Source organism: Hippopotamus amphibius, chromosome 8, assembly GCF_030028045.1.
Source record: "Hippopotamus amphibius kiboko isolate mHipAmp2 chromosome 8, mHipAmp2.hap2, whole genome shotgun sequence".
In the NCBI taxonomy this organism is placed as follows: domain Eukaryota; kingdom Metazoa; phylum Chordata; class Mammalia; order Artiodactyla; family Hippopotamidae; genus Hippopotamus; species Hippopotamus amphibius.
The window spans coordinates 53,464,456-53,492,368 of NC_080193.1; the positions used below are offsets into that span (position 1 = coordinate 53,464,456).

At 35.2% G+C, this 27,913-nt stretch overlaps 2 protein-coding genes across 2 annotated transcripts in view; both read right to left on the reverse strand.

Moving 5' to 3' along the window:
* ZRANB3 (zinc finger RANBP2-type containing 3) overlaps nt 1-8,279 on the reverse strand; it is a 97,218-nt gene extending 88,939 nt beyond the window's left edge. The window contains exons 1-3 of the mRNA XM_057746767.1: nt 8,101-8,279; nt 5,314-5,545; nt 526-611 (exon numbers count right to left, since the gene is read on the reverse strand). Coding sequence (XP_057602750.1) covers nt 526-611; nt 5,314-5,545; nt 8,101-8,279 — 497 coding nt within the window. The remainder of the gene's footprint in view (nt 1-525; nt 612-5,313; nt 5,546-8,100) is intronic.
* A 17,428-nt stretch (nt 8,280-25,707) lies between these two features.
* Nucleotides 25,708-26,759, reverse strand: LOC130859162 (cytochrome c oxidase subunit 7C, mitochondrial-like). The gene is given in 2 exon segments (XM_057746477.1): nt 25,708-26,275; nt 26,733-26,759. Coding segments are annotated over 2 exon segments (312 nt in total). The 3' UTR covers nt 25,708-25,990.
* Nucleotides 26,760-27,913: the final 1,154 nt, after the last annotated feature.

The window sequence follows — 27,913 nt, forward strand, 5'->3', positions numbered from 1 at the left end:
AGTGCTTAAGAATCCACCTGCCAATGAAGGGGACATGGGTTTGAGCCTTGGTCCAGGAAGACCTTACGTGCCATGGGGCAACTAAGCCCTTGTGCCACCACTACTGAACCTGCGCTCTAGAGCCCATGAGCTTCAACAACTGAGCCCATGTGCTTCAACTACTGAGCCCACGTGCTGCAACTACTGAAGCCCGCACGCCTAGAGCCTGTGCTCCACAACAAAAGAAGCCACCACAAGCAGTCAATGAAGACCCAATGCAGCCAATAAAAAAAGAACGAAATTTATTATAAATAAATAAATAATTTTAAAAATGAAATACTCTAAAGGTAAAAAATAAAGAAAAACTGCCATTACTTACTCCTTTTATTTATTTTATATATAGGTCATCAACCCAAGATTTTACTTCAAATTATTCCATAGTTACCACAAGCTTGGAAAAGCACTGGAACAAACAATAACTAATAGAGCTTAATGTTCATGGTAAGTATGTGAGGATTACAACTTACAGAAAATAGTTTGTCTTACCTGACATGTGCATTACAGTATCTTTTGGCATAGTCAGTCCATGTTCCAAATTTTTGTGGAAAGAGAGCTTCAATCTGCATGAAAAGCTGTAACAATACAAGTGTTCTCAATATGTTGTAATATTTTCAAGTAAATTAGTTACTATGATAAATCCAGTTAATGAAATAGTAAAAGGTAGAAAAGAATCTCTACCTCTTTTTTTTTTTCTACCTCTTTTTAATCAAGGCTCCTCCTTCCCCTCTATCCACCCATCCCTGGCATCCTATACTTGAGGAATAACTCCTACCCTTTTCTTCAATATGCATTTATATATTTTGTATGCTTATATATGCATACTTACATATTCCCTTTTACTCACATGAAGAGGATCATATAACACACACAACTAGAATTTTTTCCCCCAAAACATGTCATTAAACATGCTTTCCCCAAAAAAATCATTAAAGTACATATATACCTAATTTTACGTAGTTTTAAAAATTATATAATCTATGTACAACAACAATAATAATAAACTCTGCTTAAAGGCTGCATGGCAACCCTTTATTATGTAGATGTACTGTAAAATATTTTAAAAGTCTCCTGATAATCGACATATAGGCTGTTTCTAGCTTTTATGCAGTTATAAAAATAACTTGTTATAAGTGTATGTGTATGAGTACAAATATGTAAATATATGTAGGTGTAAGTATATGTACCTACATCTACACCTATCAATCATCTATCTGTCCATCTCCCATCTGCATTTCTATTAGATGGGCTTATGGGTTACATCTTTAGAAATGAAACAGGTGGGTTTAAGCTATATGTTTTTAAAAATCTGATAGATGTTACCATGCTACACTGTAAAAAGATGGTCCCAATTTATACTCCCATCAATAGTATCATAAAATCTTTTCATTTTTATAACTTTAATAGCCTGTACATAGTAGTGTCTCAATGTTAATATGCTTTTTAAAAACAACAGCATTATTGAGATACAAATTCATATACCACTTTTACTGTTCACACTTTTAAAGTATACAATTCAGTGGCTTTTACTATGTTCACAATGTGCCTTGATCACCACTATCTAACTCTGGAACATTTTTTTCACTCCAAAAATAAAATACATACCCATTATTACTCATTTCCATTCCCCCTCGCTCCCCATCTTGGAAACTACTAATATATTTCCATCTCCAAAAATATGCCTATTTTGGACATTTCATCTTAACAGAAGCATAAAATATGTAGCCTTTGTGTGTGGTTTTCACTTAGCATAATGTCTTCATGGTTCACCTATGTTGTAGAGCATATTAGTACTTTATTCCTTTTTATGGGGCTGCATTTTGTTTATCCATTCAGCAGTTATGGACACTGGCTTTTTTCTACTTTTTGGATATAATGAATAATGTAACTATGAACAGCTGTATATCCAATTCTCTTGGGTATGCACCTAGGAATGGAATTGCTAGGTTCTGTAGTAATTTGATTTTTAATTTATTAAGGAACTGCCAAAATGTTTTCCAAAGTGGTTTGTTGCTTTACATCCTTTTTATGACAACATACTCCTAAATAACAAATTGTTCAAAAAAGAAATCACAAGTGAAGTTGTATAGAAACTAGATAAGATTTTGCAATAAATGAAACTGAGAAGGGACTTCCCTGGTGGCGCAGTGATTAAGAATCCACCTGCAAATGCAGAGGACACAGGTTCAAGCCCTGGTCCTGGAAGATCACACATGCCACAGAGCAACTAAGCCCGTGTGCCACAACTACTAAGCCTGTGCTCTAGAGCCCATGAGCCACAACTATTGAGCCCATGTGCCACAAATACTGAAGCCTGCAAGCCCAGAGCCTGTGCACCGCAACAAGAGAAGCCACCACAATGGAAAACCTGCAAAGGGCAACAAAGAGTAGCTGCTGCTCACAGCAACTAGAGAAAGCCTTCATGTAGCAAGGAAGACCTGACAAAGCGAGTGAGTGAGTGAGTAAGTAAGTAAGTAAAGTAAGTAAGTAATAAATAAATAAATAAATAAATGAAACTGAGGAGATAACACACCAAAAATGAGATGCAGTGAAAGCAGTGCTTAAAGGAAATTTTATATCTGTATATGTCTATATAACAAAAGAAGAAAGTTCTCAAATTAATAATCTAACTTTTAACCTTAAGACACTGGAAAGAAAGAGTAAACTATACTCAAAACAAACAGAAGGAAGAACATAATAAAGATTAGAATGGAAATAAACAAAATAGAAAATGGAAAACAACATAGAAATAAATCAATGAAACCAAAAGTTGGTTGCTGGATAGATCAACAAAATTGACAGAGAGTAGTACTGACATATATACACTACCAAATGTAAAATAGATAGCTAGTGGGAAGCTGCTGCATAACACAGGGAGATCAACTCGATGGTGGGTGATGACTTAGAGGGCTGGGATAGGGAGGGGATATGGGGATATATGTGTAAATACAGCTGATTCACTTTGTTGTACAGCAAAAACTGGCACAACAGTGTAAAGCAATTATATTCCAACAAAGAGCTTTAAATAAATAAATAAATAAATAAATAAGTTCAGCAAGGTTTCAGGATACCTGATCAATGCATAAAAATCAACTGTATTTCTATATACTCACAATGAACATTCTACCAGTATTTCTATATACTTGCAATGAACATTCTACAAATGAAATTAAGAAAACAATTCCATTGACAATAGCATCAAAAAGAATAAAATATTTAACAAAAGCAGCATAGGACTCATCCTGTTAAAACTACAAAGGACTGTTGGAAAACAATTAAGACCTAAATAAATTGAAAGATATCCCATGTTCACGGATTTGAAGATTTAATATTGTTAACATGGCAATACACTCCAAAGTGATCTGCAGATTCAACACAATACCCATGAAAGTCTAAGATGGATTCTCTGCAAAAATTGCCAAGTTCTACAAAAAAAAAATCAAATGGAAATTCAAGGGACCCAGAAAATCCAAAATAATCTTGAAAAAGAAAAACAAAGTTGGAGGACTCATACCAGTTTTAGAACTCCTAATTTAGAATTTGTAATTTCATATTTTCTTTCTTAAAGAGTCCTAAACATCTCCAATTTGTAAAACCATAGTGATCCACAAAACCAGGAGTTACCCTTGCTTTGAACAGTGGCTATCCTGGCTGAGGAGTGAAGGTACTGGCATGTAATTACAGGACACAAGGGCCACTACCGTATTGTCAGTGTTCTCTTTCTTACAGTAGGTAATCAATAAGTATTGATTTTGCTATTATCATTTAAACTATATGTATCTTTTATATATTCTCTTCTTAAGTGATATATTTTATATATTTTTTAATAAAGACATAAAAAACCCCATTATTCAGTGACATAATTTTGGAACATAAGTAAATTACCTGGGGTCCACTCTCCCACTTCCAGTGAGTATCCAGAGCAAAAATATAAAAGGTAAAATTGAGAATTTTACCATCATTGTCTATGTACTGCTTTGTGTATTTCAGAAGACTTCCAGGGTGAAGAGCAAGAGCAGACCCTTGGTAATGCTAGTAGAGATGTGATGCAATAGCTGTCTCTCAGGCTTGGCTTAATAATCAGTAATAACGATGGATACTGTTGTGGGCCGAGTGCAGGTTGGAAAAGAATTTCCAGACACAAGGCCGAATGCAAAGAAGAGAGAGTTTATTAAAGAGAAGGGTCACTGCAAGAACAATGGGCCGACTTCCTCCGAGCCAGGGAAAGTTGACAATGAGCATGGGTTGCTTGCCTATTTTTATAGACAGGGAACTTGCAAGTCATCTGCTGACTGGGCACAGTACATATACTTTCAGTGTGCTGAGCGGGAGGAGAACAGGGCAAATATCTTTCCTTATATGGGATTGGCAAGGGATAGGGCATGCTGTTTGGGAGGGCTCTAGGACACTGCAATGGTCGCACTGTGACAGAGTGATAGGAGTCCTGCAACGCTTTGTTCCAGCAATACTGGCCCTTTGAGTTAACCTTGTTCTTTCTCCTTGGAGCACACCACAGATACCCTTAGCTGAGTGCTTACTATGGCACAGGACAGGGTACTTTCAAAGCAATATTTCCTTTATTTTTTACAGTAACCCTACCAAACAACAAGCTCACATTTTTTTCTATGACTGAGTGTACCTTAATAGATAGTGCTTTCCTAGGTTACACTGACCCTTAAAGTGCTTCACCCTTCACTTCTTCCTCCCAACCTATAATTATTACATACCCTACCTGCCTGTTAGTTGTAAAAGGTAAACAGAGTATCAAACAAATGCCTTATTCCTCCATTCAAAGTAGATACCCTATTTGGTCTGCATATAAGTTCTATTTTCCCTCTACCTTCCGAAACATGGATTTTGAAGTGAAAGAGGAACAGAGAGAAGTTATGTAACACAGTATAAAAGATATACCATAGATTCAACGCCAATCATAAGGAGCTTATAATGTAAAATAGACTGGATAAATGAAAATTAAGACCATAGAAGAACCATAAGAACACAAATGTGAAGAGTAATACAAATGTGTACTAAATATGAAAATTTTATAATAAAGATAAAAGCTATTTTTTATATATACCTACAAGTATGGCTAAGGTTCACATGTAAACAGATAAAAATAGTCATGGTAAGATATATGCTTAACCATAAATAGATACCTAGAATTTCCCAATGTTCGCTTATGGCATTGGAGGCACCTAATTTAAAATTAAAAATTACAAAAGCAGTGATTGATTCAATTCTTTTTTTTTAAAGCCCAAAGTATAAGGATTTTAATACCTCTTCAGGTCTTCCCAATGCTGGAGTTCCTGTAAGAAGAATGGCTCGTTTGGCTTTCTGTACTACTGGCAATAAAATCCTACTGCGAGTTGCATTTCTGGACTTCATGTAGTGTGATTCATCTACAATAACTACTTTGAAGTTCTGATTATTCAGTGCATCTATCAAAGTCTCTGCATCTGTGGTTAAAAGACCATAACCCAGAACTGTCACTTTGCTGGTCGATATTCTCCTAGAAAAGAAAATCCATGTAATTTAAAAATATTTTAGTAACCAGTTTATCATAAAAAATACATTTCTTTGGGAAGAAATACAGAGGAGAAAGAAGAAAAGAGGAAAAATAAGAAGAGATGGTGCTACCACTGAAACCCAGTATCTCTTAAGATTTTACTGTCTTCAAATATGATGAATCAGTACTCAAATTTAAATTAGGTTAACAAAACTAAATTTTTGGTTAAATGGTCTTTGGAATATTTGGGCATCCAGGCAGCCACATTTTACTAGGATAAGAACATTACTTCCTGGGAATATTTGCTTCCAGGCATCTAGAATCATGCATAAAAAGTAAAGACTCGAAGATTAGCTGACTATTCAGTGAAGACTCCCCACAAACAGAATAGCAGTGTTTTTCAGCTCAGGTGCTATTGCAATTTTGAGCAAGATGATACTTAGTATTACAGGTCCGTTCAGAGCACTGCAGGGCATTTCACATTCTCCAACCCTCCCATTAAAAGGCAGTAGAGTCCCTATCACGGTGACAACAAAAGAGAGGCCCTGGTTCTGGGGTGATAAAGTGTGAGGAAAAGAGGAAGATGGTACCACCTCACACAAAGATACATTAGGCTAAAGTTGTCTCTGATCTTTTGAACTATCTCTACAATTACTATACCTATAATATTCTTTATACTGTAATGAAATTATTCATTTATATATTTATTTCCCTTATTATATCATAAGATGAGTGAGGTCAGGGAATCTGTCTTAGTCATCTCTGTATGTACAATGCTATGCTCCCAATCAGTTTGTAGAATGAAATAATTAGACAAATGCATTAATAATAAAACATATCACTTCGGCATTTTCTATATCACCAGTGAAAAACACAAGGCAGTGTCAGCTTTCTGTAATTCTCTACTCTCTAACAGAAAAGTCAGATCTCCTAAAGAGTAACATGCATTTTTCTTTTTCTTAAGGACAAATGCATTAAATTCCTGGGAAAATCTACTTAATATAATAAAATAACAATAAAAATTAGGGGCTTCCTAGGTGGCGCAGTGGTTAAGAATCCGCCTGCCAATGCAGGGGACACAGGTTCGATCCCTGCTCCAGGAAGAACCCACATGCCACAGAGCAACTAAGCCTGTGTGCCAAAAAAACAAAAAAACAAACAAAAAGAACCAATAAAAATTAGAAGACCTAAATGCTATAAAAAATGATTGAGGAGAAATATTTCAAGAATACATAATGTAAACTTTTCAATAAGGTATACTTAACAGAAAGTGGTTATAAAGACCTTAAAAAATTCTAACTTCTCCAAATTTTTAACTCCTAAATTTTAAGCAGCTTTATTGGAAGACAGGAAATTTATTTATAATTATTTTCTACACTTTATTTTGACCATGCAAATAGTGTCTAAATTGGATCCAGGAAGATATATTTCATTGAATCAGAGTTCCAAGGAAAAAAGGCTGCCATATATTTTGTCTGGTTCCTCCTTCCAAATTCACAAAGGCCAACTTTATTTCTACAAATACTCTTTATGTTAACAATCTTAGAGAAAACAGTATAGTAGAATAATACCACACACACAGAAAATCTAAGTATTAACAGATTTATTTCTAGTAGATATATCACTTTTTACTTGTGGCTCAGAAATAGGTAATTTTGAACCTCTGGGAACATGATAATTTGCATGATTCTCCTGGAAACTCAATGTAATAAATTATTAATATTCAAATTGATTGGTTTATGCCAATGGCTAGAAAAGCAAATGAGAAAAAGACAGTAGCTATACTATGATTGATTTTTAGAGTAAGGACCTCAAATAATCACAAAATAAATATTTTCAATATAGAAAATATTAAAATTATAAATTAAAATAATAAAAAAGTAAAGTTGCCTAATATTAATTTTGAGTTATACATACAACTTGCATATTAACAAACAACTTAGAAAGCAAAACCTGCCATATTTGCTGATAATAAAAGCTCACAAGCTTCAAGTTAACCACTGAAAAGTTGGAAAATTTATTTTTCAACCCTAAAATAGTCAGTTTAAAGTATATTTCAGGGACTTCCCTGGTGGTGCAGTGGTTAAGACTATGAGCTCCCAATGCAGGGGGCCTGGGTTCGATCCCTGGTCAGGCAACTATTTCCCACATGCATGTCGCAACTAAGAGTTTACATGCTGCAACTAAGGAGCTGATGTGCTGCAATGAAGGAGCTGGTGAGCCACAACTAAAGAGCCCACCTGCTACAGCAAACACCTGGTACAACCAAATTAAAAAAACAAACAAGTATATTCCAGGTATATATAAAGTAGGTATATTCATATAATTTTAAAGCATGTCTATTTTACCTTTACTTTACAAATATACCATAAAGGAACTTATGATATTAAGTACACAGTTGGGTATTAGATAAATAATTCATATTTTAAAATGTAAAATAAAATTCTCCATATTATTTTCTTAATTCTAACCTCTGTGATATTTCATTCCAAACACTGCTATATGCTAAATGTATAGCACAGGAGGACTTTTCTTAAAGATTAAAAAGTTGTTCTTACCTAACATCAGTTTTATTCTGGATAACATTGATTTCTTCTGGACCCAGCTCTGGGATCCATTTCTCTATTTCTTCTGTCCAAGGGTACCTCAGAGATGAAGGGACCACTATTAAAAGAGGCCATTCCTCCTTATAGAAGTAAGCGATGCCAATTGCCTGAATTGTCTTTCCTAGACCCATCTAAATTAAAAAATAAATAAATATTTTCTTTAAAAATATTTTAGCATTTATCAAATATTTTAATTAAAAGTATTATGAAAATAGTTTTCCAATGTAAACTCAATTGGATTACAGAGTTATTAAAATGTTCAAAATTTATGAAGCAAATTAAATTCATTTGTGACTGAACTTAGTGACAAAATGACCGCTAATTTTAAATATTAGTTATACTGGTTTCAAACAACAAGGTCCAACTGTACAGCACAAGGAACTATATTCAATATCCTGTGATAAACCATAATGGAAAAAAATATAAAAAAGAATGTATATACATATGTGTGTATATATGTATAACTGAATCACTTTGATGTACAGCAGAAATTAACACAACACTGTAAATCAACTATACTTCAATAAAAAAATTGGTTATACTGATATCACACAACTTAATTTTACAAAGACGTATGTGATCATATACAACTCTCTTCTTGGAAAAGACAAGAATAAATACTTTACCTATACAGCACAATATAATGTAATTTTAAAGCTAGAATAAGTCCTAAATCATACACATTTTACAAGAGAAGTAAGCACAGAGAGGTTAAATTATTTGTTGAAGTTCACAGTTAACTGGATGCAAAAGTAGTATGAGAGCCCACATTTTTGGTGTCTCACTCGATTGTTTTCAGTTATATCACACTCCCCATCTCTAAGCTGTCCGCATTTAAACATTAGTCACTACATGAATGTTTCTAGTGGTTTTGTACATAATAGCCAGAAACTGAAGACAATCCAAACGTGCTTCAACTGGTGCCTGAATAAAAACTGTGGGAAACCAAAACAATGGAAGACCATTTAGCAATAAAAAAGGAACAAGCTACTCCTATACACACAACATGAATGAATCTCAAATGCATTTTGCTAACTGAAAGAAGTCAGACCCAAAAACTAGGTACGATATGATTCCATTTTTATGTCATTCTGAAAAAGACAAAACAACATGGACAGAAAGCACATCAGGGGTTATGGGGTGGGAGAAGGACAGCAGCATGTGAGAAGATTTGGGGATTAACTGAACTGTTCTATATCTTGTGGTGGCAGTTATATGACTGTACTGAGCAGAACTTATAGAATTGCACACTAAGAAAGGTGACTCTGGGAGGGAGGGATAAATTAGGAGTTGGGGATTAGCAGATATACACTACTATATATAAAACAGATAAATAACAAGGACCTACTGTATAGTGCAGGGAACTATATTCAATATTTCATAATAACCTATATTGGAAAAGAATCTGAAAAAGAATGTATACATAAACACACACACATATATATGTACAACTTTATGTACACTTTGCTGTGCACCTAAAACTAACACAACATTGTAAATCTACTATACTTCCATTTAAAAAAAGGTGAATTTACGTAAAAGGGTGAATTCTACCTAAGTAATCATGACTTTTTAAAAAAGTCATTACTATTACGATCTATGAGAAAGATTAAAAGACACAGACCCTGCTTATAAGACTTTTCAAAGAAAAAAGACAGAAATCTAGAATGATTTAAAATAAGTTTTAAGTACTTCCCTGGTGGCGCAGTGGTTAAGAATCCGCCTGCCAAAGCAGGGAACAAGGGTTTGATTCCCGGTTCAGGAAGATTCCACATGCCACGGAGCAACTAAGCCCCTATGCCACAAATACTGAAACTGCGCTCTAGAGCCCACGAGCCACAACTACTGAGCCCATGAGCCACAGCTACTGAAGCCTGCCAGCCTAGAGACTGTGCTCTGCGACAAGAGAAGCCACTGCAATGAGAAGTCCGCACACCGCAATGAAGAGTAACTCCCGCTCGTCACAACTAGAGAAAGCCCGTGCACAGCAATGAAGACCCAACACATCCAAAAAAATATATTAATTTAAAAAAACCTGCATTAAAAAAAAAAAGTTTTAAATGCTGAGTGAAATTAAAGAAGAAAAGAGAAAAATAAAGTTTTGGACTTCAAGCAAGTTTGCATTAAGAAAAAAAAACATTGTGGGATTTCCCAGTGGTTAAGGCTCTGTGCTCCCAATGCAGGGGGGCTGGATTCGATCCCTGGTCAAGGACCTAGATATGGCATGCCGCAACTAAGAGCCCTCATGTCACAACTAAAGATCCTGCAACTAAAGATTCTGCATGCCTCCACTAAGACCCAGCACAGTCAAATAAATAAATATTTTTAAAAAAATATTTTTTCACTACACTTACTGTGGTAATCGTTTCATTATATATATGTCAAATCATTATGCTATATACTTTCAATGTATACAGTGCTTTATCAATTATATCTCAATAAAACTGGAAGTTAAAAAAAGAAAGAAAACCTTGTTCTGTGTATTTTTAACTACTGCTATTAAAAATACCAAAAGTAATCATAGAATAATTCAAGCAAACTTACATTATTTGATTGATTTATCAATCAAATTCAAAGACAAAAGAGAAAACTAGTGTAAATTGCTTAGGAAAATATTCTGTTGATTGAAATAAAGCCTGCCGAATAGAAACATGGTAAATGGAATTCAGGAAGTGATTTTGTTTCTGACCTGGCATATAATAAGTGCTCAGATATTATTTGAAGGTATAAGTAAAGGGATGACTAAGTAAAAATCAAGAACTTTAAATTCTCTGGGACAGGCAAGACCAAGGCACAGAAAAGGTGTTTGCAGTTTTTAACAAATGGGAGGAAGGTAACAGAAAAGTTTTTAGTACAAGAGCAGTTATATTTTTAGTTACCATTTTAAAGTTTTGAGGCATAACATTCAAGTACAGGGTCAAAACAAAGTGTAAAAGCTTTCAATGTTGAAACAAGACCCAGGTGAAGATAAAAAAATTTTTTCTACCTAGTATTTTAAGAATAAAATTGAGGATAAGCTAGGCAGAGCTTGGTAACAGGTTAAGGTAACTTAGGAATGGACACAAACATGCATACACATATACACATAACATACCCTACATATTTTATTATAAAATTAAATAATTTAACACCTTAATATTCTATAGCTCTTTCCAAGAAACAGTACACAACCCAAGCTTTAGGCCTATAGAGACAAACTCAAGATTTACCAAATGGTAAATCTTAGCCCTAAGAGAAAAGAACAAGCTTTTACATAACTTAGTTTTGTAAATTCAAAACAAAGAGCAATTATGCACCAATATATGGCATAATGACTGATATATTTCTTTGTCCTCCAAGTCTTCCAAGCCTCAGAGCTGAAACCACTTGAACTAGATTCTGGGACCAACTTAGTTCCAAGGCAGAAAAAATTAAAGAATTATGGATCATCACCTGGCTTGGGATCATTAGAGTTGCTTCTTTCCTGTGGCAACTCTGACCATGAGCACAGCTCCAGGAATTGAGCCATGGCCTTATTTTGTGTGTGTGGACCATAACACGAATCTGTGCCAAAGTTGTGAGTCCCTGGTTTTGATTCCTTCCATGGTTTCATAACTCATTTTCTTAATTTCAGTTTCTCTAGGAACAGGGGTCTGTTTTGCCTTCTTAATATTCTGGGAAATAGGATTCTTTCTCTGGGACTCAGATTCTATCACTGGGTCTTTACATTTTGCTTGTTGCTAAGTATACTTAGTGCCAATCATCTGCCTACCTGGACTTTGGTGTTTTTCATTTAGTGTGACTAACAGTGTTCTGTGCTTGCCTGCCAGGCACCCATTGATGAACCAGTTTTCAAAATTTCCTAATGTTGTCTGCTACTGAGATCAAGGATGTAGGTCTTCCCAGATACTATAAAACTCCTAGAGGAAAACATAGACAGGACACACTTTGACATAAACTGCAGCAGTATTTTTTTGGATCTGTCTCCTAGAGTAATGGAAACAAAAGCAAAAATAAACAAATGGGACCTAATTAAACTTAAAAGTTTTTGCACAGCAAAGGAAACCATAAACAAAATGACAACCTACAGGATGAGAAAAAATATTTGCAATGTGACCGAAAAGGGATTAATTTCTAAAATACAACTCATACAGCTCAATATCAAAAAAACAAACAACCCAAACAGGAAAAGGATGGAAGATCTAAATAGACATCTCGGAGCTTCCTAGGTGGCTCAGTGGTTGAGAATCTGCCTGCCAACACAGGGGACACGGGTTCGATCCCTGCCCCAGGAAGATCCCACGTGCCGCGGAGCAACTAAGCCTGTGCGCCACAACTACTGAGCCTGCGCTCTAGAGCCCGTGAGCCACAACTATTGAGCCCATGTGCTGCAACTACTGAAGCCCACGCGCCTAGAGCCCGTGCTCTGCAACAAGAGAAGCCATGGCAACAAGGAGCCTGCGCACCACAACGAAGAGTAGCCCCCACTCACTGCAACTAAAGAAAGCCCGCGCACAGTAAAAAAAAAAAAAAAAAAAAAAAAAAAAAAAGACCCAACACAGCCAATAAAATAAATAAATTTATTAAAAAATAAATAAATAAATAGACATCTCTCCAAAGAAGACAAACAGATGACCAACAGGGACATGAAAAGATGCTCAACATCACTAATTATTAGAAAAATGCAAATCAAAATTACAATGAGGTATCACTTCACACTACTCAGAATGGCCATCATCAAAAAGTCCACAAATAATAAATGCTGGAGAGGGTGTGGAGAAAAAGGAACCCTCCTACACACTGGGGGGAATATAAATTGTATGGAGGTTCCTTAAAAAACCAAAAATAGTGTTACCATGTTGCCCAGCAATCTCACTCCAGGACATATATCTGGAGAAAACTCGAATTCAAAAATATACATGCACCCCAATGTTCACAGTAGCACTAAACCCAGTAAAAAAACCAAGCCAGTCTCCTTTCTTTGTTTTCTCAAGCCATTTTCATACCTGCTTAGGAGCCTGTCCTGCTCTCCCTGGAAAGTAATATGTGAATAAATAAACTTTTTCACATCCTGTTGACATCTGTGTGGCATCATCATTCTGGATATCTGAATCAAATTTTTTGGGTGCAAGAGTCCATTCTGCCCATTTAGGGTGACAACAGCCAACGAAAGCCATTTCTCAATGTATATTAATAAGCAGGCATTGTGATTTAAATGAAAAGTTTTCCTTGAGTTTTGTAAACCTGAGTGAAAAATCTTAGAATCTGATTAACTTGGAATCACTGAAAAGAATGAATTTCTGAATCTGCATACGTGATTCAGGTATCTGAATTATCTAAAGATAAAACCCTATAGTGGCTGGAGAATTTACCTAAAATATGAGATTCCAATCAGTTTTTATCTAGTTATCTTTCATGGTAACAACCCCAAATCTTCTATCCATTATTTCTTTGTTAAAAGATCATGTAGTTAAACGACTAAGGGTGATTTCTGGAAATTAGAAAGATATTTATCAACATAAAGTAAAGCAATCAATTGCTAATATTCTTAGGTATTTATATTTTAGGTATTTGTTGTTGTTTTGGGGGCCCCATCAGTAGAAGATAAAGTTTGATAGGACAAACTCAAACAAAACATGATTCCAAATTTAAAAAATAGAAGTATATTAGGGTAATCTCATGTTCCCATTAAGGAAAGAAACAATACACAGCATAGAATAGTTGAGTTCTAGATAAAATTTATCAATAGGAAAATAATTGAAACTATTTTTACCCTAGAAATAAACTTTTTAATTATGTACTTAGGTTTTAGTATTTTGCAAAGAATTTTAAATAGCCTAACATTCAATTATAATAGCAATAACACACTTCAAGTAATTTGCTTATAAAGAAATAACCCCACTCAATAGGCAGTTCAAAGTTCTTAGTTATGGGACCTTCCTGGTGGCGCAGTGGTTAAGAATCCACTTGCCAATGCAGGGGACATGGGTTCAGTCCCTGGTCTAGGAAGATCCCACATGCTGCAGAGCAACTAAGCTACAACTATGGAGACTGCGTGCTACAACTACTGAAGCCTAGAGCCTATGCTTCACAACAAGAGAAACCACTGCAATGAGAATCCCACGCATTGCAAAGAAGAGAGCCCCCGCTCGCCACAACCAGGGAGAAATGCCCCCATGCAACAATGAAGACCCAATGCAGCCAAAAATTTAAAAAATAAAAATTAAAAATAAATTAAAAATAAAATCAAGTTTAAAAAAAAACAAAGAAAAAAAACAAAGCTCTTAGCTCTAACTACCATAAATTTGTTAAAGTGGAACCGTCCACTGTTTCATAACGATTAAGCATAAATCACCTACTTGGAACAAAAGGCTTTACTCAATACAACTGTTTAGGTAACTACATAGAAAGAATTAAAAAGAATACACTAACTTCAAGAGAACATTTTATCAATATTTTCAAAATAATGAATCAATATTTTACTGAGGAGAACAATTTTAGGTTTTCTAGATATCTTTTTGCATAGGATTATTATGAGCAACTAAATAAGAATGATCCTAACACAAAGAATTTCAGTTTCCATTTTTTATATTGTGATGTCTTTAATACAGCAATTCTCTACAGAAGATGCCTGCTGATTGAAAATTTTTTGAAACTAGAAAATTTTGCCAATTTTAAAGTTATAAGCAGCTTGTAACTTTTAGGGTAGGGATGTGGATTCTCTTTAGAATAGGTGGCCTATTTGTTCTACAAGATATCCCTTTGGAGGACCCTTTTAGGTGTGCAGATTTAAAATCTTAATGAGGAACTAAATTAAAGAAACCCATGTAGAAAAATATCAGACTGAAATTCTATGCTCTGCTACTTATTACTGTTAAGGAAGTGTATGTTTTAGCCAAACTATTTAAATATTCTTAATTTTCTTTCCTATATATGTGTTTAGATACTATATCTGAAAATTACTGTTTATTCTTGGACAAGTGTGTGAGAGAGAGAAAGTTCATGCATGTGCTCTTGTCTCACGGGGAACTAGGAGCAGGAAACAGACCACAGGAATATGAACACACAGGCCTGATCTTCTCTTCACTCAAAAACGAAGAGACCATACTTTGGGAAACGTGCCGTCATACTTCCTTGATGGTCTGGCTCTTTCTCATGAATGGAGGCAAGCTTTCCCCTGAAGGAGATACACTAGGATCATGTGAGGCTGGAAAGGAAGTAGGCCAGCAGGATAGGGCAAAAAACTTCTCTCTCTAAAGACAAGACATTGAATTGAGCATGAACCACTTGAGTTGAACTCAAGTAGGCCTGTACTCCAAAGCACGGCGCACTGATGCCCACAAAAAGTGAAGCAGTGAGAAGGCTCTGCAATGGACAGAGAGGCTGGATCTGAGCAAACATATTTTAAGAATACTATTTCTAGTATTAGCAGTTAAATCCTACATCCTTAATATTGTAGTTTTGTCCCAACCAAGTCTCTAGGAAAGTTTTCTTAAAAGTCACAGCTTTACAAATGGGATAAAGTATTATCAGCAGACAAAACTGAGTAAAGGGTATAGGGATGTCCTTTGTACTGTTCATATTCCTGCAACTCTTCTGTAAAGACGAAATAACTTTCAAACAAAAAGCTGGAAAAAAAAAGTTACCATTCTACAACTTATTATCAGCTGTGCTAGAAGGAAGGACAAGAGGGCTGTCCTATATTTTAAAAGGAGTGTCCAAGAAGAAATGGTACTCAACTATCCTGGGCAGTACTAAGAGAAAAAAAACTTCTAAACTCTCTTTATATTAAAAAGTCAGCAAAACATGGATACTAAAACATGAAAGTCAGCACAAAACATAATCGAAGATGAATTTCACACGTGTGTATTGGTGCAAACATTTGAAGCTGACTAAGAAGACAGAATTCAGTAGACCATTAATAGAATAACATGACCAAGATGAGTTCAAGTGCAGGAATAAAAAAACTTTCCAGTGTAAGAAAGTCTGTTACTATAATTCAAAACATTAATAGATCAAAGGGAAAATGTCATATGATAATCTTTAGATCCTGAAAAGGCAACTAAAATTTCTGACTTTAATTCTTGATAAAACTCTTTTTTATTAACTATTACAAAAAGGAAAATCTCTTCACATTAGAAAAAAAATACATATCTCAACCAAAAAGGCTGTATCATGTTTAATGGAGGAAAAACATTCCCATGACTATCAGAAACAGGAGAAATAAATGACAGATATAAACATTAGAAAAGATGGGCAAAATGTGTATTTGTTGCAAATAATGCGACCACATACATAGAAACCAAAAGAATCAATAGGAAAATGATTGCTAATATTGGTAGTAATATCTAAGTGTCTCCTAAAGAATTCTGGTAAGTAGCTGCTTTGAAATTATGATGAAAAAAGTCTGGTACTTTGGACAGAATATTCAAAACAGAGCAATGAAACAGAGGAGAATGTGGGAACAGGACAAATACATATAGGAATTGAACATATAATAAAGGTAGCATTTTGGAAAAAAAAAGGTGTATTCAATTAATGATGTTAGGAAAATCAGTTAATAAAAGAAACCAGAATATGTTGTACCAAAATATGCCTCTCTGACATGAAAATTATTTTGAGCTGAAGGCAATTAAGAAGTAGCAAATGCAGAAAAAGTTCCCTCCTTTCCACCTAAAGGCAGGAAATACATTCTTTTCCTAGAGACAGACTCTTATCAGTCCAGGAAGGCACCAGAGGAATCTACAAACAAACCTTGTTAAACTAAACCTTATCTTCCTAGTTACATTTTCACCATTTACTACCCCTAGCTCTAACTCCTTTGCCTTGTTAATTCTTCACAAATTTATTGTTTCATTGTCTAAAAGGTATAAGAACCTCCTGCTCTGGTAACTTCTGCGAGTCCTTATTCTCTCGTGATGGCTCTCTTGTACATGAAAAAATTCAATATAATTAGTACGCTTTACTCCTGTCAATCTATCTTGTCAGTTTAATTTTCTGACCAGCCCAAAACCCTAAGAGGGTCAAGGAAAACTTTTTACTCCCCTACACTAACCACCTGGAAAAATAATAAAAGTACGTCTTTGCCCCACCCCTCACTAGAAGACAATTTCCAGAAAGCTCAAATATTTATATACTAAGAAGGAACACATTAAAGTGATAGAAAAAAAGACATGTAGAAATAAAAATAAAAACAGAGTAGATATTTTAATTCATTATATCAAATCCAAAAAGCATAAAGGGGGACTTCCTAGGTAGCTCAGTGGTTAAGAATCCGCCTGCCAATGCAGGGGACACGGGTTTGAGCCCTGCCCCAGGAAGATACCACATGCTGCAGAGCAGCTATGCCCATGCATCACAACTACTGAACCTGTGCTCTAGCACAACTACTGAGCCCTCAAGCTGCAACCACCGAAGCCCGCGCACCTAGAGCCCGAGCTCTGCAACAAGAGAAGCCACCGCACTGAGAAGACAGAGTAATACAATGAAGAGTAGCCCCTGCTTGCCAGTACTAGAGAAAAGCCTGTGCACAGCAAGGAAGACCTGATGCAGTCAAAAAACAAAAACAAAAACAGGAAAAAAAGAAAAAAACCCACAATGAGGTATCACCTCACACTGGTCAGAATGGCCATCATCAAAAAATCTAGAAACAATAAATGCTGGAGAGGGTGTGGAGAAAAGAGAACTCTCTTGCACTGTTGGTGGGAATGTAAATTGATGCAGCCACTATGGAAAACAGCATGGAGATTCCTTAAAAAACTAAAAATATGACCTAAAAAATATGACCTAAAAACTAAAACTAAAAAACTACCACATGACCCAGCAATCCCACTACTGAGCATATACCCTGAGAAAACGATAACTCAAAAAGATACATGTACCACAATGTTCATTGCAGCACTATTTACAATAGCCAGGACATGGAAGCAATCTAAATGTTCACTGACAGATGAATGGATAAAGAAGATGTGGCACATATAGATACTGGAACACTACTCAGCCATAAAAAGGAATGCAATTGATTCTCTTTGTTGTACAACAGAAACTAACACAACAGTGTAAAGCAACTGTACTCCAATAAAGATGTATAAAAAGGGACTTCTTTGGTGGCACAGTGGTTAAGAATCCGCCTGCCAACGCAGGGGACACAGGTTCAATCCCTGGTCCGGGAAGATCCCATATGCCGTGGAGCAACTAAGCCCCTGAGCCCCTCCTGCCACAACTACTGAGCCTGTACTCTACAGCCCATGAGCCACAACTACTGAGCCCAAGTGCCACAACTACTGAAGCCCTCATGCCTAGAGCCCACACTCCACAATAAGGGAAGCCCCCTCTTGCTGCAACTAGAGAAAGCCTACGTGCAGCAATGAAGACCCAACACAGCCAATAAATAAATAATTGATTTAAAAAAAGATGTATATATATTAAAGAAAAGACATATGAATGGCCGAGAGGCACCTGAAAAGCTGCTCAACATCACTAATTATTAGAAAAATGCAAATCAAAACTACAGTGAGGTATTGCCTTACACTGGTTAAAATGGGCATCATCAGAAAACCTATAAACAATAAAAGCTGGAGAGGGTATGGAGAAAAGGGAACCCTCCTGCACTGTAGGTGGGAATGAAAATTGATACAGCCACTATGGAGGCCTCTTACACAATTAAAAACAGAATTACCATATAACCCAGCAATACCACTATTGGGCATATACCCAGAGAAAACCATAATTCAAATAGACACACGCACCCCAATATTCATTGCAGCACTATTTACAATAACCAGGACATGGAAGCAACCTAAATGTCCACTGACAGACTAATGGATAAAGAAGATGCGGTACATATATACAATGGAATATTAGTCATAAAAAGGAACAAAACTGGGTCATTTGTAGAGACATGGAAGAACCCAGAGACTCATACCGAGTGAAGCAAGTCAGAAAGAGAAAAACAGATATTGTATATTAATGCATATATGTGGAATCTAGAAAAATGGTACAGATCAACTGGTTTGCAAGGCAGAAACAGAGACACAGATGCAGAGAACAAACATATGGATACGAAGGGGGGAAAGCAAGGGATGGGTGGGGATGGGGAGAGGGGGTTAATTGGGATTAACAGTGGGATTAATTGGGAGATTGGGATTGCCGTATATACATTACTAATAAGAAAAAATATCAAATTGTACAGTTTAAATATATGCAGTTTATTGTATGTCAACTTTATCTCAATAAAAGTTCTTAAAAAAAAATAAAAGGCAAACAACCTAACAGAAAAAGAGAGAAAAGAACCGAAAAACCAACTCACAATGTTAAGTACGTTCAACTACCATTGAAAGATGCCCAAGGTAACGCATACTTACAGATGAAGAAATCTAAACTTTGAGAACACATTTTTTCACCTACAGATGAAGATGAACAAAAACTAAAGATTTGATAACAGTGTTGGACAGTTTGGAGAAATTTGCATTTGTACACTGTTGTGGATATGAATAGTGATTTGACCATCCAGCAAGTCCAATATGTTGAGTTTATTCAGGGATATACTTGCATAGTATGCTGAATCATTAAAGAAGAGACCAATTAGAGGAATTATGTTACCTCTGAGACAGGAAAGGGGCAGGGCACAACCTTTAAAAGAATAACATAGCCCGAGGACACAACATAAACTGGCTAGAACCAACTAGGTCCAAGATGGTGAACAAGTCAACTTCCACTGGACCTTGAGCCTCAGTATAAGCTCAGTCTAATACATCAGCAAGCTAATGACACACACATAGGCGCCATGACAGTTCTGAGGCCAACCATTAAGGTCAAGAAGTGGTAGCTGGTCCAATGCCTGGAAATCTCTGCCCCTTCCCCAAAATAGTTGGAATAATCCTCCCACTCATTAGCCTATGAAATTACCCAGCCGTATAAAAACTGACAACCCTGTACCCTGGAGCCTCTGAGATGGCCGACACTCTGTCTATGGAGTGTTTATCTCCCTGGATAAATCTTCTTTCTCTTTACTATGGCTTGCTCTTGAATTCTTTCCTTCTTGAAGCCAAGAATCCACACTTGGTGGCCATCCCAGGGACTCGCCTGAGATCTGGGATGTGATCATCCTCTAGCGTCCCCTCTCTCCTTCCTGCAACACCTTCACATAATGAGATACTATGTAATCATTTTTAAAAATGAAGTAGATCTATATGTTCATATGAAAAGACTGGTAAGTCATAGGCTGCAAAATAGTATATTGAAAAGGAAAATAGTACAGTGAATATGATCCAGTTAGCACTGAGAGAAAGGAAGTGGGAGAAAGAAAGAGAGAAAAGGGGAGAAGGAAGAAAGGGAGGGACAGAAGAAGGGAAGGACGGAAGGAACTATTGATAGCGCTACAATTGGTGGGAGGGCCTGCGGGGGTAGGACCAGAAGGAAAATACTGACTTTGAGCTTGCATTAAGTCTTCCATGCAGTGTACTTATCCCCTCTGAATAAATAGTATTTGAAGGCGGGCAGTAAAGAACAGAGAGAAAAGTTCTTTAAAAATATCCAAGAGGTTATTTAAGAAGTAGCAATTTCTGAGTATAAATTGGTAAGTGTTTATGCCAAAATCTGGACATCTGCTATGACCTTATTACAAAGTCACAGACTACTGAAGTTCTCTGACATTTAGGTGGGCTGGTGGGGTGGTGGAGAAGGGAGAGTAGGGAAGGGGAGAGGAATAAGGAGAGAGAAAGACATGAATTAAAGATGCATATTTAAGTGCAGAATGAAAGAAGGCTGTTTCCAAAAGAAATATCGGTCAAACCCACGCTCGAGGAAAACTGAAGAAGCCAAAAATGAAGAAGCCAAGGGTTGCATGCTGTTTCATCCTATTTCTGCTGATGGTAAGGTCAAGACTCAGAGTAAGTCACTTTTCCTTAATATGCTTGGATTTTCAACCTGTAACAGTGTGGAGGCTGTGTATTATATTATTCATTTCAAGGGAATAAGTAGGAAAATGTATAAAGAATAACATGTTTCCTGGGGAAAAACAATTTCACTCAACAAAGAAAGAAAAATCACAATGTTTTGAATTTTAAAATATAAAAAGAAAAACAATGAACACAGACTATAATATTTTTAAAGAATTTTAAGTTACACCTGTAATGTGGACAGCAATTTGTTCATACCATATTCAAAAAACCTCAGCGTTTTTCATTGAAGGGTAGCAGAATATGTCACCCCAAAATATGCCTCTTTGAAATAAGGATTACTTTGAGCTGTATTTTTGAGAAATAGCACACACAGGAGAAGCTTTGAAGATGAAGTAGAAGTTACCCTTTAAAGAAAAATCTACATTTATAAAACAAAGCTCTACTTTAAGAGCAGCTCCCTCTCCATACCTGGAATAGAGAGATGCCTCTTAAATTACAAGAAATTCTTACCACTGAAGAAGGCAATGACTTAAACCCACATAACAAGTTTTACCCTTGTCAACCATGCTTTCCTTGGAAACTTCCTACAACCTCCCTCCCACCCCCCATGCCTGCTCCAGTAGCATTTCCTCTGTGTTTAGCTGAACATGGTATTTAAGGTGGTAGCTTGGCCCATGTAAGGAATTTCACTCATGTTTCCTAGGTATCTCCCCTATATACAAGTTAATATACTCCTGTTTGTTTTTTCCTTGTTCATCTGTGTTTTATTACAGGGGTACTCAACCAAGAATTGAGAAAGGTACAGGAAAAATATTTTTCCTCCCCTACATTCATATTTAATCTTAAAATGGTTTAACAAGATAGTGAAAATGAGATAACTATAATGTAAAATGTTCAGATGTAGATATATTATCATTTGAAATACTAATCCTAAGGTATAATTTGAATTAATAAAAGATCATGAGAGAATAATATAGATTGGTAATGCACAATAGTTCAGAAGTAGATTTTCCATATATTTTCATATTAAAAAAAAATCTGTTCTGTAATATTAAAACCAGGTGAGCAAACTCTAATAAGATTCTTTTCATTTTCTCCATATGTGTTATAGGATTAGTGCCTTGGCAATTTTTTGAAAATGAGAGCCCAACACAACACAAAAAACACAATTATAGATGCTAAGGGGAAAAAAAGAAAGAAAAGAAATGGAAAAAAGAAAATGTGATCCAATCTTCTGGTAGTGTTCTAGCTTCTTAAAATCTATTATACTTAAGAATCGTTTGGATACTAGTTAAAAATTCAGACTTTAAGGCACCAAATCCCCAAATCCTGACTTAAAAGAGCTGAATTTTTCAAATGAGGATCCTCTAAAAGCGATTCTCATGTGGATGGTTCTAAGGCTGCATTTTGACAATAACTACTCTGAAGATTAAATTTTGGAGAAAAATATCTGAGAGTGCTTTTGCCTAATTTTTGGTCATTTTCTCTTCAGGAGAAAAAAAACCAGAAAAACTAAAATAAACACTTTCAGGATTGTATTCTTGAACTTCTTATTAATTTCTGGGGAATCTTGTTCCGTAACTGATTTTCAATTACAGTTCTAAGGCAGTATAAACACAGTGCTTTCTATTTTGTTGTATAGTATATAGAATATTCTAATTTGTGTATTAATTTGATTATCTGTTATTTCAGGTTATCAATTAAAACACTATATTTAAGCCATTATAGTTGGAGGAATAAATAACTTATATCAGTAGAATTTCTAGTGGTAATAAACACAGGGAAATCAAAAAGAGTGCATTTAAGAAAGACACAAAATTATCCAGGTTGTATAATAATGCTGTGAATATGTTGATCATAAATGTAAACAAAGGAGTCTTTCAAAAGAATATAAAAACGAGGACTAACAAAGGACAGACAGCGAACATCTGCACTTGGCAAACTGATTATTGCCAATAATGATCACAGATCAACTCAGCTAGAGATTTTATAAAAGAGAAAATTAATAAGTCCTTTGCTTGGGTAGTGTAAATAATTACAACATGGTGTTTTATATCCTTTTTTAGGTGGCAACACTATAATTAATTTGAAGACAACATCAGAATAAAGAATAAAGAACCTCATGTTGAAATGCAGACAGTACATTAAAATAATATTTTCTTCACTTACATAATGACATAAAAATCATGGTAAATGTGAAGTAAACAAATAAGGTCACCACTTACTTCTGACGAGAAGAAAATTACTATTGCTTTCAAAATAAGAAATCAAATGCAAATCAATCAAAAGCTTCAGAGAAAAAAATTTTATAAGGTTATCAGAATGCTTTCAGTTGAACAAGTACTTGTATTAATCTGTCAATTCTTGTGTTGACACATAGCAACCACTTTACAACTGTTAGAAAGACCCTGAAATTTCAATCCAGTAGTTTTTGAAAATATAAATTAAGCAATGTCAGAGATTCACTACTCAGATTCAGAACTGAAACCCATTTAAAATGGGTCTTACGTATATTACAAAGGAAGTAAAAAAGAAGCCTTCATAACATAAGGTTTTTTTTTTTAAAGAAAAGTAAGAAAAATAAATGGTTACATAAAAGAAAGAAAACAAGCAAGAAGAAAACAAAATGCTAACCACATCTTCTACCACTTGCCAAAATGCCACTATTGACTAACAGTAGAGCCCTAATGAGTTGGGTAGATAGCTTTCAAAGATTAAACAGTAAAGGATCATCACCAAACCCTGAAATTAGGCATTATTTACTGAAAAGGAAACAAGAAAGTGAATTAAATAATGCAAAATCAATTTGTCATTCTAAGAAAAAGACACGGAATGCTACCAAAAATAAAAATTACTGTTTAAAATTGGCTTCAGCAATAAACAAAAAAACCAGGGCTATTAAGAAATAAGAAAGAGAAAAACATGAATGTGTGGAAAACATTAAATACCTAAAAATTAATTTTTGTATGTTTAGAGAATATTTAAAGAGATAATCTTGAGGGCTACAAGTCAATCAACCCACATCAAGGTAAAATTTCCTGGATCCAAACTATAAATTTTTCTCCTCTGTAGTGGAATTTGTATGGGTTGTTTCTCTATTAGACAGAATCACAGATAATTTCTCCTACAATGCAATATCACATGAACCCCAGGGAAGTATTGTAGCAAGGTGAAATATATTTGGTTTCTGACATTTTTATTGGATAGGGATGCACCTTGTTTTCCCAATATAACTAAATATATTATAGGATAACTCCTCTCTTCTTTTTCTTCCCTTGTTCTACTAGAACTAATAACAGCTCCAAATTTCTTAAATGAATCTATGTACAGAATATGCTCAAAGGTGCACAGGCCATCAATTATTACTTAAGGGATTCAATTTTACTCCATAAAAAGAAATATGTCAAAATTATGACAATGGCATCATATGCTAGTCACAGTCCTCATTTATTAAATATTACCCATGTCAAAATAAAAAACTGACTCTGGTTTTATAGGACCAGTTGACTAGAGAAAATGTAATATATCTGAGCTTCAAAAATTTTAATGAAAATGTTATCTAAGAAAATCTTCTTGGGACTTCCCTGGTGGTCCAGTGGCTAAGACTCCACGCTCCCAATGCAGGCAGGTCCGGGTTGGATCCCTGGTCAGAGAACTAGATGCCACAGGCCGCAACTAAAGATTCCACATGTTGCAACTAAAGAGCCTGCACGTGGCAACAAAGATCTCAAGTGCCACAACTAAGACCTGGCACAGCCAAATAAATAAATAAATATTTAAAAAATTAAAAAAAGAAAATCTTATGATGCAAGAAGATTGGCTTTAGAATCAAAATAAATGTTACTTGTGAAGTATTAATAACAATAAATAATAAAATTTAACATATGCAACTTATGTTAACATCTAACTTAGGCTTGACTTGACTTTACAGAAATACTAGTGATGCTAAAAGTAGAGAAAACAGTTCATTAAATTTCTAATGAACACTATGTCATAAACTAATATGGTAAAGAAAATTAAAAATATTATGAAAATATTGGAAGAAAAAAGTAGTAAATGTTAGGAATTAATGGTAGAATTTTAAAAGTAAGATAAGAAACTCAACTGATAAAATGGTATATTATGAAATAACCTAAAATATGCATTTTACATAAAAGTGTACTGAAAGGTGATGGAATAACTGATTGTATTACTTCACTAATTTTTTCTAATGTTATTTATCATTAATAGCCTCAGGAGTAATATTAATAAAATCATATAAAGAGTTGTTTCATTTTATATGTAAATTCACTTAGGATGGAAGAAAAAGGCCTTGGAAAAGCAAAAGTGAAGACTAAGTAGCAGACACATATTGTAAAACAGTCTGAGTTTTAAGTAAAGGGCCTAAGTTGTCTCAGTAGCTGATAACCTTGAGTAACTGAAAAAAGGTTAAATTATGTGTAAAATGTTTAAAGAACCGGGCATATATACAAAGCATTTGAAAAAAACAAAAAACCCTTTCCTTTCAAATGTTATGGCAAAAATAAATTAATGCCTCGCTGTCCTAAAAGTTTCTACTCTCTGGAAATATGTCATTTTACTACAAGCTTAAATACATAAAATTTCAAAACAGTAGGAAAATATTATGATACTTAAAAAATATATTGTAGGGAATTCCCTGGCGGTCCAGTGGCTAAGAGTTGGCACTTTCACTGCCCTGGCCCGGGTTCAATCCCTGGTCGGGGAACTAAGATACACACACACACACATATATATATATATGTGCAGTAGTTTAATTTTCATTTTTTTGTTAATGCCTTAAGTTTATTTCCAAATATATCTAGTATGTTGAGTTCAAGATTTAGATCTATTTTTCAAAGAGACTGTACCTCTTAAACTACTCCTCTTCATAGTGTTTCATGGATTATTTTTTTTTTTCTTTTTTCTTTTTTTGGGGGTACACCAAGTTCAATCATCATGGATTATTTTTTAAGCAACTGGTGTCTTACTATGAACAAGAGTGCAGCAAATTCAGATCCAAAGTACAAAGTCATCATAACTAGTAACTACCACTTGTTTTCCACTGAAAGTGGTTAATGCTTCCCAGGACCCTCCTCACAGTGGCTCCTACGGACCAGAGGGTCTGTGAACCTCCCCACAGTCTGTCCCAACACAGCGCTGTCAGAAGCCCTGTGAAAGGCAGTGACTGAAGGTGGAAGAAATAGCGGCAGCACACCAAGCCTTCCTTTCCTGACAACCTTTTTCCCCTGTGTCTAGTTTAACTTACTGAATTACCTTTATAGCTTGAAAGAAGGAGAATGTGATTAAAATTGGCAGAAAATGCCAAAGACTGAATCATTCTATTGAAAACTTTTGGATCACTTATGAGTAAAGTTAGATAACCTTTGTTAAGAAAGATACATACTTCACATCACTGTAACACACTAAAAGAAGACACTAAGAATCTAGAAAAGCAAATTTTAAACTTTTAAAAGGCAATGTAAACCATTTTCAAATAAAACATTACATAGAAACTCAACAGTTATCAAGCAGAAAAAGTGAGCCAGCTGTAGCTGAAGTAAGGTAGAAACTTCACGGCCTCCTACCCTCAAGTCTCAACCTCAGTTTGATGAAATACAGTTCACAAACCATGGAACATCAATAAACTCCTCAATTTTCATTTTTTCAGCGGGGGTTTTATACTTACCTCTTCTAAAAACTCACCTTAAATCTACTCCCTTCACAAAGCATTGTTGACAAGCTGGAATTAATGGTTCCTTCCACAAAAGTACCATGGAAGTCATATTGTAAACTTCATTTCCAACATTTCCAGTATTCTACATTTTACATATATCACACAGAGACATACCCCACATACACACTTCATTTCCTGACTGAAAGCTTCTCAGATAGTGGACATGTTTCTTAATCTATATTTGTAATAAGCTGTCAAATAGAAGATGCTTAATAATACACAGGAGTAAAAGGTAGGTTAATCAATGGCTAAAGGGGAAAATGGCTTAAAATTTCCGGATGTAAAGAAATAAGACTTGGATTGGTAACAATTCCTAGCTGTTATCTATGAAAAGTCTGGAGCATTTATGTATACTCAGAATTGCTTTCCAATTCCCAATGTAGATGTGGCCCCTTTGGGCTGTTCAAGTTCTGTGGAAACTTAAATCCATTACTTAAAAAAAAAAACAAAGTAGATTATGGGGTGATAATTAACTTTAAACTTCCCTCTGGATTTTAAATAATTTCTACCCCATTAAGAACATTTACTTAATAAAAATTGGCGAGGCAGGAATGTTTGCAACATCCTCCTTACAATGTACTTGGAAGTATTATGGTAAAATAACAGTGCCTTTATGGTGAGATAATGGCATTAGTGTTTTGTGCCTTGCAATGCTTATGTGAATTGTAAACACTGTATTCCAAGAAGATGCTCTGTGTCTGACGCTATCTGGATATGTTTAACTCACCACTGCTGTCACCCTTGCGTTTCATTTTGAATCTTGTCCAAGACTACTGAGAGAACATTGTAATAACCCAGCTGTGCAAAACAGCAGGAGCCCTGAACAAAATAACATCACTCTCCAAAAAAATCAGGGTAAACTTCTTTAAAAATTGAAAATACAATCAGTTGCATTTGTACATTTCAAGTGTTCAAGATAAAAAAAATTCAAACTGAAGGATGATCTGAAGGAAAGCAAGAGGACTATATGTTAGATATTTTAGTAAAGTTTTTAAAAAGAACCCTCAATTCCCAAAACACACTTAAAGGAGTCTTTTCTCCATTACTTCCACACCAAGAAAAGCTGGAGGTGGGTGGTAGTGGGTTGTGGACCTAATTTAAAGTACTGGTGACTGTAGACAAGATGTTCCTCTTCTTCAAAAGGGATGTT